The sequence below is a fragment of the Labrus mixtus genome, chromosome 2 (assembly GCF_963584025.1).
Source record: "Labrus mixtus chromosome 2, fLabMix1.1, whole genome shotgun sequence".
In the NCBI taxonomy this organism is placed as follows: domain Eukaryota; kingdom Metazoa; phylum Chordata; class Actinopteri; order Labriformes; family Labridae; genus Labrus; species Labrus mixtus.
In genome coordinates this window covers 32,196,196-32,212,549 of record NC_083613.1, presented here as the reverse complement: position 1 = coordinate 32,212,549, position 16,354 = coordinate 32,196,196, and the positions used below count along the sequence as shown (strand labels likewise).

The 16,354-nt window shown below is 44.5% G+C and overlaps 1 protein-coding gene across 1 annotated transcript in view; it reads left to right on the top strand.

Annotated features, from left to right (window-relative positions):
• The window catches only part of usp43a (ubiquitin specific peptidase 43a), a 123,201-nt gene that overhangs the window by 10,569 nt on the left and 96,278 nt on the right, over nucleotides 1-16,354 (top strand). The window contains exon 2 of the mRNA XM_061062651.1: nucleotides 4,748-4,906. Coding sequence (XP_060918634.1) covers nucleotides 4,748-4,906 — 159 coding nt within the window. The remainder of the gene's footprint in view (nucleotides 1-4,747; nucleotides 4,907-16,354) is intronic.

Sequence of the window (16,354 nt, the reverse complement as noted above, 5' to 3'; positions counted from 1 at the left end):
TGACGATTTGAAATCTGTGGGGCAACAACGAGTGGAGACTCTGACTCTTATCCTCGGGGGGGGGGGGATTGTTCCCAAAAATCAGCCTGCATCATCTTGTAGTGTGTAACCTGCTTTAGAGAAACGTTGGAAATGGAAAAAGAGAGAACTCTGAGGTCATGTGCTGCTGATGAAACAGCGTTCTGGGAACAAGAGTGGGCTGTAAGTGATGACTGTCCCGCGTCAGGTCTGAACTCCAGGGAGCAAAAAAACATGAACCTGCAGATTCAGAACGTAATGACAGATTCTATCCAGCATCCCACCGGCCGCACTTTTAGGGAGTGTTGAAAAGAAGAGAGCGTGCAGTTTTTCCTCTTACCTTACATATGCTCTGTCATCGTTCTGTGAAAAATCCATCCAGGCCTGTTCTTCAGGCGGGACAGCTGTGAGGTGTGTGGCTTGTAAATGGGTTTTTTAGGCAGAGACGGTCGGGGAGGGTGTTTTAGTTTGGTGTATGTTGATAGTTTATTCCCGCCCTGCCAGCACTCTGATCCGTCATTGTTTACAGAGGAAGAGGATGGATGTGCGAGCGGCATGAAGGGTAATGGTGTGAGGTGAAGCAAGAGGGTGTGGAGGCAAAGGGGGGGTGCAGGCCCTCCCTCATGGGGCACCACTGAGAGGTCCTGACCCCTGCTGTAGAGACTGCACAGATGTATGGCTGCTCCTTTGTTTGTTTGTGGAAGAGCAGGGAGTCCTTCATATTTTAGTTTCATCCTTTTTACTGAATGGCCATGTTTACACCACAACGATTTCAGAAAAATGGAAGGTTTTGAAAACGTGTTTCAGATTGCAAACTTTTGAAAACGACAAAAAAAAAAAAACTGACAATATGCTGTTCCTTTGAAAACATCATCACCGTTCCTGACAATAAAAAATAATTTCTAAACATTGTAGAGAGCTGTCAGGATCTAAAGTTAGAAGGAGGACATACTGGCTGCTGCATTGTTGTCAGAGAAGCCAGCACTTCAACATGTTTCCTTAATGTCTGATCATATAGTAAGCTCACTTTATCATTTCATTCAGTAGATATGTTACAGACTGCTCCTTTAAATTAATAAATGAAATAAAGCTGTCTTAAAGTTTACAGAATGAAGAGAAATGCTGCTGAATCTGACACATCGAGTCAGAACCAATCAGGTGCGTGCTGAGAGTCAGACTCTGTGTTCCAGACTGATCAATAGCTCTAAACAAAAAGCTTAGCGCTCCCTCAAAGTTGACCCTGACGCCCACCTTCATCCTCTCCTTGACTCGCTCTCGAGTGTTTTCTCAACAAACACTTCAGCTGAGCTCAGGTCAGCTTTAAACACTGCTCCGTGTGTGCACAGCAGCTTGACATTTCAACCGACCTGCGGTTCCTGTCTCTGTCTCTCTCCTGCAACTCTGTGCTTTGTGGTCCTGCTTTCATTTCTGCATTTACAAAGAATTCAATTAAAAAACCGGGACTGACGCCTGGGCATACAAATGTGTCCCTTTTTAAAAGTGCTTTCCAGGCTGTGCTCACACACACTCACACACACTCACACAGCATTTTACAGAGGGAGAAAACAGTCACCAGGGAGCATTGGAAACTACTGTTTTTCTGCCTCTCTTATTTTGAAGTCGACTTATTTTGAAGAGAAGCTGCCATGCCTTCCTGTAAGAGTTTGGATCCTGATACGGGGCGGCTGAGGCTCAGTTGGTATAGTTTGTCGTCTCTCAATCGGAAGGTGGTCGAGGGGTTGTCCCACATGTTCGATGTGTTCTTGGGCAAGACACTCAACCTCAAGTTGCTCCCGCTGCTTCATCGTTTCAAAAGTGCTCTGAGAAGTCAGAAGACGGGAAATACAAACTGAAGTCCATTTACCATTTACTATGATTCAAGTTTCAATATCATCATTCCCTCCAGGAAGTTGTTATGTGGCAATCCCAATGGCAACCCCCGACCCCTATAGGACTCTGACTCATCATGTGTATGGTATGATCGAGTCAGCTGTCTTTTCATAGACAAAATCATTTATTTATAAAGCTTTACTTATTTAACCTGCTTTCCTCGTACTTGTGTAATTGTTTACATGTCAAAAGTGCTGGAAGCCACCGTCTTCGCTCTGCAAGCTTATGTTTGTGATCTGGTCCCAAAGTCTTTAAACGGGGAAAAGGAGTTCCAGGTTCGCAGGCCTGGAGTCTCCTGCAGGATGATCTGTGTCTCTTTAAATCTTTTAAAAAGTAGATTGAAGGTGTTTGAGGACGATGCTTTGAATGTTGACTTTTCTGCTCTGTGACTCAGGACATGTTGCTCTGTGTTTTAGATCTGTAACTTGTTGATTATGTTGCTGCATGTCTTCAACAGGACACTCTTGTTACAGAGAATCTAAATCTCAATGAGGTTCCTCCTGGTTAAATTCATTAAAAAAATGCAGTTGCAATTTTGTTAAATCACCGCAACTTTTTTTTTTAAAGGATTTTTTATGCCTTTATTTTAGACAGTAGACAAAGTCGGAAGTTTTGTGTGTCGGCTTAGAGCAATATGGCCTCTGTACATGTGGGGCGCGACCTAACCACTAGGTCACTGGCACCCTACCTTTTTCGGCAAGTCTCCTCTCCTCTTCTCTCCTCTTCTCTCCTCCCCTCCCCTCCTCTCCTCTCCTCTCCTCTCCTCTCCTCTCCTCTCTCCTCTCGTGTCCTCTCGTGTCCTCTCCTCTTCTCTTCTCTTCTCTTCTCTTCTCTTCTCTCTCCTCTCCTCTCCTCTCCTCTCCTCTCCTCTCCTCTCCCCTCCCCTCCCCTCCCCTCCCCTCTCCTCTTCTCTCTCCTCTCCTCTCCTCTCCTCTCCTCTCCTCTCCTCTCCTCTCCTCTCCTCTTCTCTCTCCTCTCCTCTCCTCTCCTCTCCTCTCCTCTTCTCTCTCCTCTCCTCTCCTCTCCCCTCTCCTCTCCTCTCCTCTCCTCTCCTTTCCTCTCCTCTCCTCTCCTCTCCTCTCCTCTTCTCTCTCCTCTCCTCTCCTCTCCTCTCCTCTCCTCTCCTCTCCTTCATCACTCCATCCCCTGTCAGTGCTTCCTCGTAGTGATGAAGCTCATTAGCGGGCTGTCTCTGTCCGCTAGAGTGTGTGTGTGTGTTTATATTTAGTCCTGGGGCAGCGCAGGTATAACGTGCTGCTTGTTAATGAGGTGTTGAGCAGAGCTTGGATCCTGTCAGTCACACACAGAGACGCAGAGAGACGGACAAGTAGCCGCCCAGCGTAGTGGTAATGCAGTCATTACTTCTGAGTGTCGTCGTTTCTCAGTCGGACTCGTAAACTCGCAGCTCCCTTCCTCCTAATTGAATTAGACAGTCTGGCTGTTTTTTCTCCCTCCTTAGACCTGTCAGGTTTGGTGTCTACTTTGTATGACTCACTCTTCGTAGTGCAGCGCATGAATGTGTTTGGATTCTTGGAATATTATTGAGCGGCACAACTATTGCAAATGTCAGGACTCGTGCTTCATTAACTGATGAAGCCAAAATAGCACCCTGAATACAATATTTTATAAAGAAAACCCCACAAAAATAGTATGCAGGGATTTTACCTAACCCCAGTGTTTGTCAGTCTTATTCTGTCAAGAAAGTGGATCACATCACTCCACTTCTGAGGTCTTCACATTGGCTCCCATTCAGCATGAGAATAGATTTTAAAATACTGCTGCTGGTTTGGAAAGCACTGGAGGGTTTAGATCCAAAAGACATGAGTGACCTTCTGATTAAAGGTCACATGTCATCCTCCTCTTCAACCAGTTTAAATAAGTCTCAGAGCTCCTCAAAACATGTGTGTGAAGTTTCTTGTTCTAAATCCACTCTGATCCTATATTTGATCATGTCTATAAACCCCTCTATTTCAGCCCTGCTCAGAACAGGCTGTTTCTGTTTCTGTACCTTTAAATATGTTAATGAGCTGTGTCTGACCACGCCCCCTCTCTGGAAGGGCTCGGGTGTACTCAGGCTTTCTCGCTCCGTGTCCTATTGTTTACGGTGAGAAGGCAGACTCAGAGGGCAGAACAAACACCTAGCTGTGGGAGTGTCACCCACCTGGGGGGAGGGGCTACTGCCCTTTGTGATGTCATGAAGGGAAAATCTCCAAAACGGCCTGTTTGAGCACACATTTTCTGAAAAGAGGAGCAGGCAAAAGACAGAGAGGATGGACTTTTCTCATCATTGGGGGGGTTTGTTGTGGACTATCCCCTGGGGAGTTCCCTGAGAACTTCACACCATGGGGGCTTTTCTCGATCTACATTCGCACCACCATGGTATCTACTCTAGGAACTAAAATAGTTTGTTGTTCCTGCAGTGCGGTGCTGAATCAATATAAAAGGGGGACGGTCTGAAAACACCTATTCTAATTAGTACAGAGACTGCACATGAGGACTTCACAGTGTTTGTGAGGGGATACAGACTTTCTCCAATGAAGACTTGACTTTTCAGATATGACAGAACTGTACATATGTTTTTGAACTTGATCTTTTCTCAGGTAAATAATGTCCCACAGATGCTCTTAGATAACTTAAAGTGACGATTAGACGGGGAGAGAGAGATGTCCCAGCTTCTCTAAATCTCTCTAATGAGCCCCCTGAGGGGAAACCTCCGAGTCTTAACTTCTTAAATGACGAGCTCCTCATTTCGTCGGCGAACCATGTCAGTATTTAACGACTTCTGAAATCCTCCCCAAGTGTCACATTAATCACGATGTCTCTTCTCTTCTCCTCTTAGAGCATCGTGGCCAAGTACGCCTCTCAGTTTCGGGGAAACTCTCAGCACGATGCCCTCGAGTTCCTCCTCTGGCTTTTGGACAGAGTTCATGAAGATGCTAATTCCAGCCTCAACAACAACGTTAGCAGCAGCAGCAGCAAGACCAAAGCCAACGCCAAGGTGAGTCCACATCATCGAGCAGCAGCAGCAGCAGCAGCGTCGGGCTCTGTTACTGCCTTCTCACACCCACACACACAAACAGACACACAAACACACACACAAAGCTCCTGTGTCTTTTTAGCACTCGTCTCCCTGCTTTAAACAATTCGCTGCACAAGGACAGGGGAATGAATTACAACTTTAATTACACGAGGTCCTTCAATTACATTGTCCTCTGAGAGGCATTAACAGCTGTTCCCAGATAATTAAACCCAGTTTAAAGTCAAGTGAAGTCCTAAACCATCTGAAGGTATCCTCAGAATTCACCGGCCTCTGACGATATTTTAGCCTCTCAAAATGACAACTTTTTTTGGGGGGGGGCTTGCATCAGGGCTTAAGATGTTTCTTGTTTTCACCTGGGCCGCAAACCAAATGATCAGTCGGGTCCTAGCTTTAATATCCTCGGGAAGAAAGTCAAACATTTACTAAATACGTTTTTCTGTAGCTTAGAGAGCTCAGTCAAACAGAACAAAAATGTTGCTGTCCCACATCAGTTTGTGGACGGAAGCCAAGCATGAGCAGCTTTCCCCACTCACCAGAACAGAAGTGAGCGTATTTGTTAAAATGTTTGATATATTTTGTTGTTGAGTACTTACATTACCTCAAATATTTCAAACAGTTATCACAGCCAGAGAAATCTGTCATTTTATATCTGTAACGGGACGTGTCTTGTCACGGTAGCCGCCATAACAGACACAACATGTTTATCGTTGCCAAGGTAACACCGGATGTTACGTCAAGGGTCGCTGCATAAGGAAGCGTGAGCTGTTATAAAAACGTCATGTAAATTATACTCGGATACATTAGCTCGTCTCTTCCTCAGGTCGGTTTCACCCGGTCGTCTTGACTACAGTCAACACAGAGTTTGTTTTCACTGGGGGGAGGGATGCAGAGAGAACGCCCATGATTCCCCGCCAGCATCGACGTCATCCTTTGTTATTGTTTTGATTTTGAGCCCCCTGGTGGTGGATTTGACATAGTGTGCCTTTAATGAAGACCCGTAAGAGCTAAAAATGAGCTCCAGTCTATAAGAAAATAAGATGATTGATATGAAGATGGGATGCTTTTTATTCAGCCAGGCTTCTCTCCTCTCCCAGTTTTTATCCACTAAAGTTTCAAAGACAGGAAGTCAAGCACCACCTGGCCTTCAAATAAACCGCAGAGAACCATAACCCATTGCAGAACAGTGTTGTGTGTAACACTGAGAGGATTGTTTGATCGGAGCATTGCATCAGTCTGGGATACGGTTTCATGATCTTCCTTGTTATGGCAGACGTCGACATCACAGGTCCACTTTCCAGCCGCCCTGCTGTGAAACGATTACGACACAAAGACACGGTTTGTTTGATTCAAGCCAGGAGATTCAAAGAACACGGCTGCTTATGAGGAGAGTTGGCCCTGCAGAGGTCTGTGTTGTTGTTGTGATTTTTTTATACCTGCAGTGGAGTTTAAATTCACAGAGCTCTGTCCTAAAATGAACCTTCAGAGTTTGCAGTGATTCTCTATTTGTTAGATGTATCAGGAGAGAGCAGGCTGTGTTCCCTGTCTGTCCCTCTCTCTGTCTGTCGCTCTCTCTCTTTGTCTCTCTCCCTCTCTCTCCTCTCTCTCTCTGTCCCTCTCTCTCTCTGTCTGTCGCTCTCTCTCTTTGTCTCTCTCCCTCTCTCTCCTCCCTCTCTCTCTCCCTCCCTCTCTCTGTCTGTCGCTCTCTCTCTTTGTCTCTCTCCCTCTCTCTCCTCTCTCTGTCTGTCTGTCTCTCTCTCTCTCTCTCTCTCCTCCCTCTCTCTCTCCCTCCCTCTCTCTATCTGTCTTTGTCTCTGTTGTGGGATCGTCACCTTGCTTCCTTGCACTTGGAGAGAAGCCAGGATGTGGATTGATGTGTTGAGAGGGAAATGAAGGGCGGACACATCATAACTGACTTGATGACTTTTTTTTATCATGACTCGAGTCCCACGCTGCCGATTGCAGAGCACAAAATGTCACTTTAAAACACCTCTGTCTTGGGCATTAAGGAGTTATTGTATTGGTTTAGAGCAGAGCCCGACCGATTTATTGGCCAGCCGATATTTGCTTATCCATTGACTATATTGTATTGGCTAATTTTATCGCAGATTTATTCACCAGTCAAATCGCATTTAGTTTGAGTTTTATTGTTGCGGTTCTCTTTCTGGCTGTCACCAGCAGAGGGCGCTATATGGATTACAGCAAGCATCATCACTCTCCAGAGTGTCGAGCGGTGACGACCGTACACGCACAGTTACTTTCCAGTTGAGTGAGCATCTTGTCTTCAGTATAAATCTTTTCCACACGTGTTTGATACCTGCTTGAGGGATCATCCCAACAAATGTGTCTATCCATCTCTAAGATCGATGACAGACCTAAGAAAGATATCGGCCCCAAAGATCTCACATTGGTCCAGTCCTAATTTAAAGTGAACAGTTCTCCCTAAGGCGAAAATATAGTAACTTTGATTAAGTTATAAAAAAGGAACGTGGGGCGCCGTGTAGCCTAGCGGTTACGTTTCATTCCCCAGGTACAGAGGCTCTAGTCCTTGCAACGCCTGTGGGTTTGAATCCGACCTCGGCCCTTTGCTGCATGTCATCCCCCCACTCTCTCCTCCCTAACATTTCCTGTCTTTTTTCAGCTATCCAATAAACGCAACAATAGCCCGAAGAATGTAACTTAATAAAATAGTGTCAAAAAATAGTTTTTGACATGAACTCTCCTTCCTGGTTTCCTGGTCCCATCAGGTCGTCTGTAAACTTTACATATCGAGTATAATAAAGTAACACCAAACACTAATTAGCCGTGTGGTTGTGCTGGTGTGTGTTTGCACGCTCATTATGACATTAAATACTGGGTAAGCAGACCTCCTGTGATCATCTCCCTCTGTTACAAACCCCCTTGTGTCTCATTACGTTCACTAAGCATCCTCGTGTTCTCCCGGTCAGCGTGGAGGTTGGCAGCAGCTCGGCTGGTTCTGCCTCCTGTCTGGGCCTCTCCGCGCTGCCAGCAGACGACCTCCAGTCCCGTTAGTCAAATATAAACTGTTATGAGCTGAACTGTTGCCGCGCTGCCACCCCGCCGCCCCAGCAGCTCCCCTCGTCTGACAGCAGCGGTAATAGAAGCAGCCTTTATGCCACATAAACAGCTTAGGGCTGTGGCTCTCATTAGGCTGCCAGTGAATCGTGGTATCATAAAGCCGGCTTTCCTCTGCTGCTGTTAGGAGGCAGAGAAGAAGAAAATCCCATCGCATTTTCACACCAGGAGGGAACATGTCTGATTCTGTGAAATGAAAGGCTCGTCCTACTTCCCGTTAATTGATTTCTTTCAGGAAGCTCAGCTCGCTCACGTTTATGCTGCCGATGTCATCTGAGGACTCTGAGGGTTTGGGGTTTCGTTTCTTATAGCATCAAATTGTTTTGTATTGTGTCCCATCATATTGTATTGTATCGTAAGGCAAGGCAAGTTTATTTATGTAGCACATTTCAGCAACAAGGCAATTCAAAATGCTCCTGTATGAGTCAGATATGAATTGGATTCCAATTGGTAGAAAAATAGTGTCTGAGTTTAAGGCAGAATGTGCCAAATTTAACACACAAATATATCAGAAATCAAGTCTATCCTGTGTAAATGTGTCTCTGAGTCATGACTGTCTACAATGAGGGAGAAGCTCGAGTCCCGCTGGCTGTGTTGTTGTCAGCGCCGTGTTTACATGGACGGGACGGCCGGCTCCTCCCCTTGTGTATAAAAGCTGTTTTAGTCAAGAACTAGAGAGAAGAAGAAGAACATACTCACTGATTATTTGAATGTCACGTCAGAGTTTTTAGATCTCGGTCATTCTGTGTCCACTTATGTGCAATATGAAGCTACGAGCTAACTAAAGAGCGCTAACATTAGCATGCTAACACAACAATGCAGGACACAGGTGATTGCAGCTTGAGCAAAGGACAATTTTGTCCTCTGCTTGCGCGTAATGGTGCTTAATTACGATGCGTTCTAAGTGATAACTCCTTCGTATGAACGCGAGTGTAGGGGGGGTTGGAGGTGTGTCTCTGGGGGAGAGCGGAGGCTTTAGAATAGAGGAGGTGTGGCCAAAGAGCAGTTTGTTTTGGTTTCATGCTGGTGCTCAAGGGCGACATCTACTGGATCAAAAAGTCGAACATTCCTCCTTTAAGGGAATGGCAGGCTGTAAGTGACATTGACGTCCTCGTCTGTCACCTGAGCCTGGGAAACAGACATGTAGGATGATACAGGTCATGCTGAGCTGACAGAAACTTCAAAGCGTCAACGATGTCCCTGTCAGAGTCACAGACGACCCCATCCATCTGGTCTTATATTTTTAAACTGGCTATGAAAAGTTCAGTTTAAATGAATTAATTGATGCACGTATCACTTCTTCAGTTTGTTCAGAGCATCAGAGGCCTGTTCAGTTAACGTAGCATTACCTGCAGCTGTTGCGGTAACAGACAGGTGACATCACTCAGGCTTCCTCCATTACAGTCTATGGTTTAACCAAGCCCCTTCTGCTCACAGCTTTACACAGATTGTAATTAAAAAATAATCAGATATTGCCTTTATGTGTGTTTGTTTGACATGTGTGTCCTAACCCCACATAAGCTTTTAAACATAGCAGGACTTAAGGTTGTCATATCTTTTGATGCTTTGATACTTTTTACAGATCTTGGGCCCTATCGAACACCGGGCAGAAAGTCTCTTGGTGTGCAGCGCATGTGTCTTCATATTCCCCCTTTGACTCAGTTGTCATTATTACTCCCAGCGTTCATGTTGTTTAAAGAAAATGAACTTGAATCCCTGTCAGCACCCAGGCGTGTCTGTTTCAAAATGAGGTGTGATCAGACACAAAGCGAGCACGTTCCTATCTTGAGGACTTAGAAAACGACTTCACCTAAGACCCCCTAAAACCTGGTCTGAAGTCTAAAGTCTGTGGATCAGTATGTTCCTCATATTTAGAGGACGTTTTAGAAAGATGGACATACATGTTACTCTGTGAGTTCACAGCACACGTCCACTGAGCTTGTTCCACACACACTAGATGTACAACAGTGCACATTCTCCACAGTTTAATATCAGTGTATTCCTAATGTGTTTGTAATGGAGTAAAGGGCTGAAAGACTCCGTCAGTGTGTGTGTTTGTGTGTTTCCCCCCTGCTCTGAGGTGTGGAATAATCAAGCTTGAGCTGGGTAGCAGTTTAGTGAATGGATGGAGTTATGGATTTATTTGGATTCTTATTGGCTTGACTTAAAGAGACAGCTAGCGTTTGAAGTTCTCTTTAAAAAGATCAACATTTGTGTGACTCAAGGTAAAACATCACAAACATTAACTGCCGTCACATTACTTCTTCTAACACTGGGTAAAATGCCAAGACGACTGAAGAGTTTAAACATCCAGTTAGTGAAAACACAACAGTCTGATTTGTGTGTCAGAGTGTCGTGTGAATGAATGCAGCTCACCTGCTGTAGAAGCAGTGTGACCGGTCCTGCAGCTTCAGACTGGTAACATTACATAACAGAAGGCTGTGAACACACATGAAGGCAGCTCAGTAATGTTAATCCTCCTTCCGAAGGGACCTCGCTCGACTTGCTCGCTGTCTTTTCTCGCCTCAGTGGCTCCACTTCAGTAGCATTCCTCATAAAGGCTAACCAAAGACCACAGAGGACTCTGTGTGAAATAATCTCAAATCCTCGTTCTTTTTTTGAGACAAACCGTTTCAAAATAGTGATAGAGGCAAGTTTTTGATTGTTTCTTTAAGCACAGAATAGATGAGCTTTTTATCGTAACCATTTGTTCACATGTTGTCAACACTCCAGCTTTGGTCTCCGAGCACTTCTTCAAATATATCCTCAGTTTTTATCAACAATCGATGATCTTGTTTTTCATTCATTTCATTATATGTCCATTTTTGTAAACGGCCTTTAGTCATTTTCCATTTGCCTCTCTTCTTATTCAACCATTACATTCAACAACTATCAATCCATTGATCCATCCATCCATTGATCCATCCATCCATTTATCCATCCATTTCTTCATCCATCCATCCATCCATTTATCCATCCATCCATGTATCCATCCATCCATTTATCGGTCCATCCATCCATCCATTGATCCATCCATCCATTTCTTCATCCATCCATCCATCCATCCATCCATCCATTTATCCATCCATTTCTTCATCCATCCATCATCCATTCATCCATTAATCCATCCATCCATCCATCCATCCATCCATTTACCCATCCATTTATACATCCATGTATCCATCCATCCATTTATCCATCCATCCATGTATCCATCCATCCATTTATCCATCCATTTCTTCATCCATCCATCCATCCATCCATCCAACCATCCATTAATCCATCCATCCATCCATCCATCCATCCATCCATCCATCCATTTACCCATCCATTTATACATCCATGTATCCATCCATCCATTTATCCATCCATCCATGTATCCATCCATCCATTTATCCATCCATTTCTTCATCCATCCATCCATCCATCCATCCAACCATCCATTAATCCATCCATCCACCCATCCATCCATCCATCCATCAACATCCATCATCCATCTATCCACCCATCCATCCATCCATCCATCAACATCCATCATCCATCTATCCATCCATCCATACATCCAACATCCATCATCCATCTATCCATCTATCCATCCATCCATCAATTTAGCCATCATCCATCATCCATCATCCATCCATTTATCTATCCATCCATCCATCCATCCATAATCCATCCATCATCCATCCATCCACCCAGCCATCATCCATCATCCATCATCCATCATCCATAATCCATCCATCATCCATCCATCCACCCATCCATCCATCCACCCAGCCATCATCCATCATCCATCATCCATCATCCATCATCCATCATCCATCATCCATCCATCCCTCCACCTGACTACACCCTTGTGGTAAATGCCCCCACTTTAAAAAACTCAGTTCTATAAAATAAAAAGATGGAGGACAGGACTAGAAGTGGCAGAGGCTTTTTCTTGATACATGATATTAAAGGTCAGATCCACGCTCAGTTCTGCTTTAATATGTTCTTCTCTTTCGGCCCCAGCAGCTCTTAGAATATGAGTAAGATCGGCTCGGCTCTACTGATATGTGGTGAGTTAAAAAAAAAACTGCAAACTGAAGCTTAGTATTGTCAGAGAGAGAGAGAGAGGCATACATTTCTCAGCATTCTCTGAGTGAGCTCCTGCAGCGCGCTACATTTAGCCCCAGGCCCTCCACGAGTGGGATTTAGAGCGAGTGTGTATAAAAACTCATCCATCTTACCCCTATGGACCGTAGTGGGACACAAGGTTTGCCAACGCAGCCCCTGTGCCTAAGCATTATGCATGCATTATTCCACTTTTAAATGTCGATAGTGGTCGGCCTCTCTGCCCCTTGAGGGTTGACTGTGGAGTGAGAGAGAGCCAACTGCATAGACTTTGAAATCGGGTCAGTGGATGCCGTAAAGAGCGCAAGCCCTGTTATCGACGGGGCCTGGAATAGTGAGTTTGATAGCTCTCTGTGCAGGCTTTGTGCTCCTGGTCTCGAGGGTGGTGGAGAGCAAATGTCGATGAATGAGATGAATCAGCTGACAGGTGGGGCGACGGGGCGAGGCTGATGGGTTCTTGATCTGGAGTCCCCTGTTCCTGAGTCAGTCATCTGAACATTATATGTATATCTGATACCACATCCAACTCTCCTGGTTTCAATCAAAATGTTAATAATTTTAAGATGACGTTCAAAATTAAGCCGCTGATTCTTCTGACAAAACCTGTGAACAAAATGTTTTGACAGGTTTGAGTGAAGGTTTAGTGACAGCTGATATGTACGATAAGCCTCAACGGTTCGGACCGCATGTGATCTGCTGATTGTGGGAAAAATGTTTCATTAATGTTGAATGTCTAAATCCCTGTGTAAGGTCTAGATGTATCAAAGCAGGGTTTAAGGAGGGCATGAAGGCGCTGCACAAATGGGACTGAAAGAGGTCGTGATGTGTGGATATTTGATCGTGCATGGTGACGACTTTTCTCCTCTCACTCTCACCATGCAGGTTTTAAACAGCGCCCTGTTCTTACCAAAGACTGAAAATAAAATAAATACAGTTCCTGAATGCACGCTACCTGTTTGTTTTGTCTGACTCCACGCTGTGCATACACGACATGAGATCTTCTGTGTTGGACCCCATGTTGGAAACCTTTTGAGCAATGTCAAAGGAGCAGTATGTAACTCTGACCCCTAGTGTTTAAAATGGGTACTGCAAATTCCAAACATTGTAGAGAGCTGTCTCTCCCCCCCCCCCCCCTCCTCTCTAGAGTAGATGCTCACACAGGTCACCATGTGGTGGACTCTGAAGCTTCAGTGTTTATCCAGCTCTGCATGGGTCTGTAAACCTTTCTGTGTTCTAACCTCTCTCCATTTTTCAAAAAGCATCTCCAATAATGATCCTAGTTTGAGCACGTTTCTGCTCGTGGAGCTTATTAGAAACATGCAGAGGCTTTTTAGGTCGGGTACAATCACTTCTATCTGAACCACTTCTCTTGCTCCGCTTCCATCGCTGCAACACCTGTTGACCTGATAACTGCTCTCATATCTGACAAACCGAGGGGCATCCAAAACGGCCGTGTGGGGGGGTGTCTTAAAAGCGCCTACCTTCTCTGGTCCAAACAAATCCAGAGCATTCAGGACCAGAATCTAAAGTTAGAAGGAGGACATACTGACTGCTGCATTGTTGTCAGAGAAGCCAGCACTTCAACATGTTTCCTGAATGTCTGATCATATAGTAAGCTCACTTTATCATTTAATTCAGTAGATATGTTACAGACTGATCCTTTAAAGCTCATAAGAGAAAAAACTCACATTAAATCCAACTTGTTGTTCACATAAAGATGACTATTTTGAGTTTGAAATGTTGATGTACCTTGTTCTGGTGTGTCAATGTTTGATAATCTGGGACAAAAAAAAAACATCACCCGCTCCGCACCCTGAGATTTGTGATCCATTTTTACCCTCGACAAAGTGGTGATGAGACACAATAAATCCTTTGAACCAACTCTCTGCTGCTGATGAATGACAGTTACACACTCCTGTACATAAAAAATGCAAATGTCCCGTAAATATTTCAAGACCGAGTGACTTATTAAATAACGTATTTGCCCCTGAGGGGGATCGAGTTGTAACGAGAGTCGAGAAGCATTTGTAAATATTTAACACAAATCAGAGCGCTTATCAAATTTTAAAATAAGAGCTTTGAACTTAGATTTGATTTAAATCAATAATAAAGTTTTAATGATATAATAAATGACATACTGATTACAAACAGCCAGCTAATGCTCGGATCACAGAGTATAATGTGAATCAGTTTAGTCCCATTATCCTACATTCATGGAGGAACATTTAAACGCCTTCCTGCACGTCGTGCATCTGTAGACGAAGGGTTTGTTGTTAAGGACAGATTTCAACATGGCAGCATCAAAAATCAACGTTCACAGATGTTAAAGGTTTCACATGTAGAATTTTTTATCTAAAATAAATAAATTAATAAAATATGGACTGAACTGATGATGTATTGATTTTGATGAGTACTTACTTTAGCTCAAATGTTTCCAACAGTTATCAAAGCCACAGAAATCCTTATTATTATAGTTTACATTGACAACAGTGCCATGGTTATCGTTTCCATGGAAACACTGGACGTTACATCAAAGACTGCTGCATAAGTTAGTGTGAGCTGCCACTGAAAGTTGCCATCCTGTTGCTGTTTGTGCTGCTGTGATAAAAACGTCCTGTAAATTATACTTTTAACACATTAGCTCGTCTGTAAACGTGTCCTCTTCTTTTCGCCCGGTCGTCTTGACTACGGTCAACACGGAGTTCATTTTTATCGGGGTTTGGGTGGGAATAGCAGAGAGAATCACTCCCATGATTCCCCCGGCAGCCTCGACGTCATCTTTTGTTACTGTTTTGATTGAGAGCCCCCTGGTGGTCGAATTGACATACTGCGTGTTGAAGACAGTTTTATGAACCAAATTGAACTTAAAGCATCGATTAGTAAAAAAAGAGGGTTAGGGCAGGAGGTTTGCATCAGCAGACCTGAGAGTGCGGTTTGCGAGCGTGCCGGTGGAAGGAGCTCTGATAGGTAGAGGGAAGCCTGAACCTCGACGCTGATTGGCTCTCATTACTCAGCATCCAGCAGAATTGTCACTCAAGTGTCCTCTGATACAGATATCTGTTTATAGAGACGGAGAAATGGAGCTGGATTGCCATCAGCGGCTGCTTCTGGTTTCCATACAAACAGTTTTTTCCTGCAAGCCTGCTGATTTCTCTCTTGGACTACAAACATACAAACAACTACAAATGGAGTCAAGAACACTTCCCATGCTGAAAATCAAGACTGTAAAGCTTCTTCCTTTTCATGTAGACTCTGTAAATAGAGAAAAGGGCGGTGGCCGGTGAAGCTGACGGAGCCTTTAATATTTAAAGTTTGAGAAAAGTGTGTTTGGCTGCAGCAGAAAATAACTGAAGAGCATCCACCAGACAACATATCCTGTAATCCCCCTCCCCCGTCCTGGTGTTAGGGTCACGTCCAGGTCAAGTTGTTCTTCCTAGAAGTTGCCATCGTGTGGTCCCTGGTACCTTTCTCTGCTCGGCTCCTGCTCTCAGTCTCACACAGTTCACATCAAAGCAGCGTCACACACACACACACACACTCAGCCCGCTGCTCCATTTTAACTGAAAGTGACATTTCTGAGATGCCACACATTCCAGCTGACGGAGAGGGAGGGCGAGGGTTCATGAAAGAGACACCCCTTGTGTACTTTTGATTCTTTTGAAACCTTTTTACTTTTGCAGATATATGGGATTTATTTTTCATGTTGTAAAGTAACAATGAAATCACTCTGATGTCACTGAGAGAGAGTCTGATCTCTCGAGCGTTATTACATTGAGTTAAGCATTATTACCGTAAAATCTGCTATACAAGACAAATTTTAAATATCCAATATTTTCATCGATAAAGTGTGCTTAACTTCTACCCCGGTGTGACCAATACACCGGTATAAACTGCAGACACGCGCACCGTCATTTCCCTGAGTGCAGCCGCCACCATCGCCCTCTGCACGCGACCTGACTCGATTAAAAATTCATCATCGTGTTTTGCAAGCCGTGTTGGGAAAGACAGCGACACAGACCCGTCTGGCTGCACTACTTTTTAACATCTGTTCTCCCTCCCTCATGCATTCAAAGGAAAAGGTGGATAAACCTAGTGGAGCGCTCTTTTGAATTAGAGACTCCAGAGACAGGCAGCGCGGCCTGCTGGCGGTCGGTACTTTAGAACTTTCACCGTATGCTGAGAGCTCAACTAGCGCTCTGT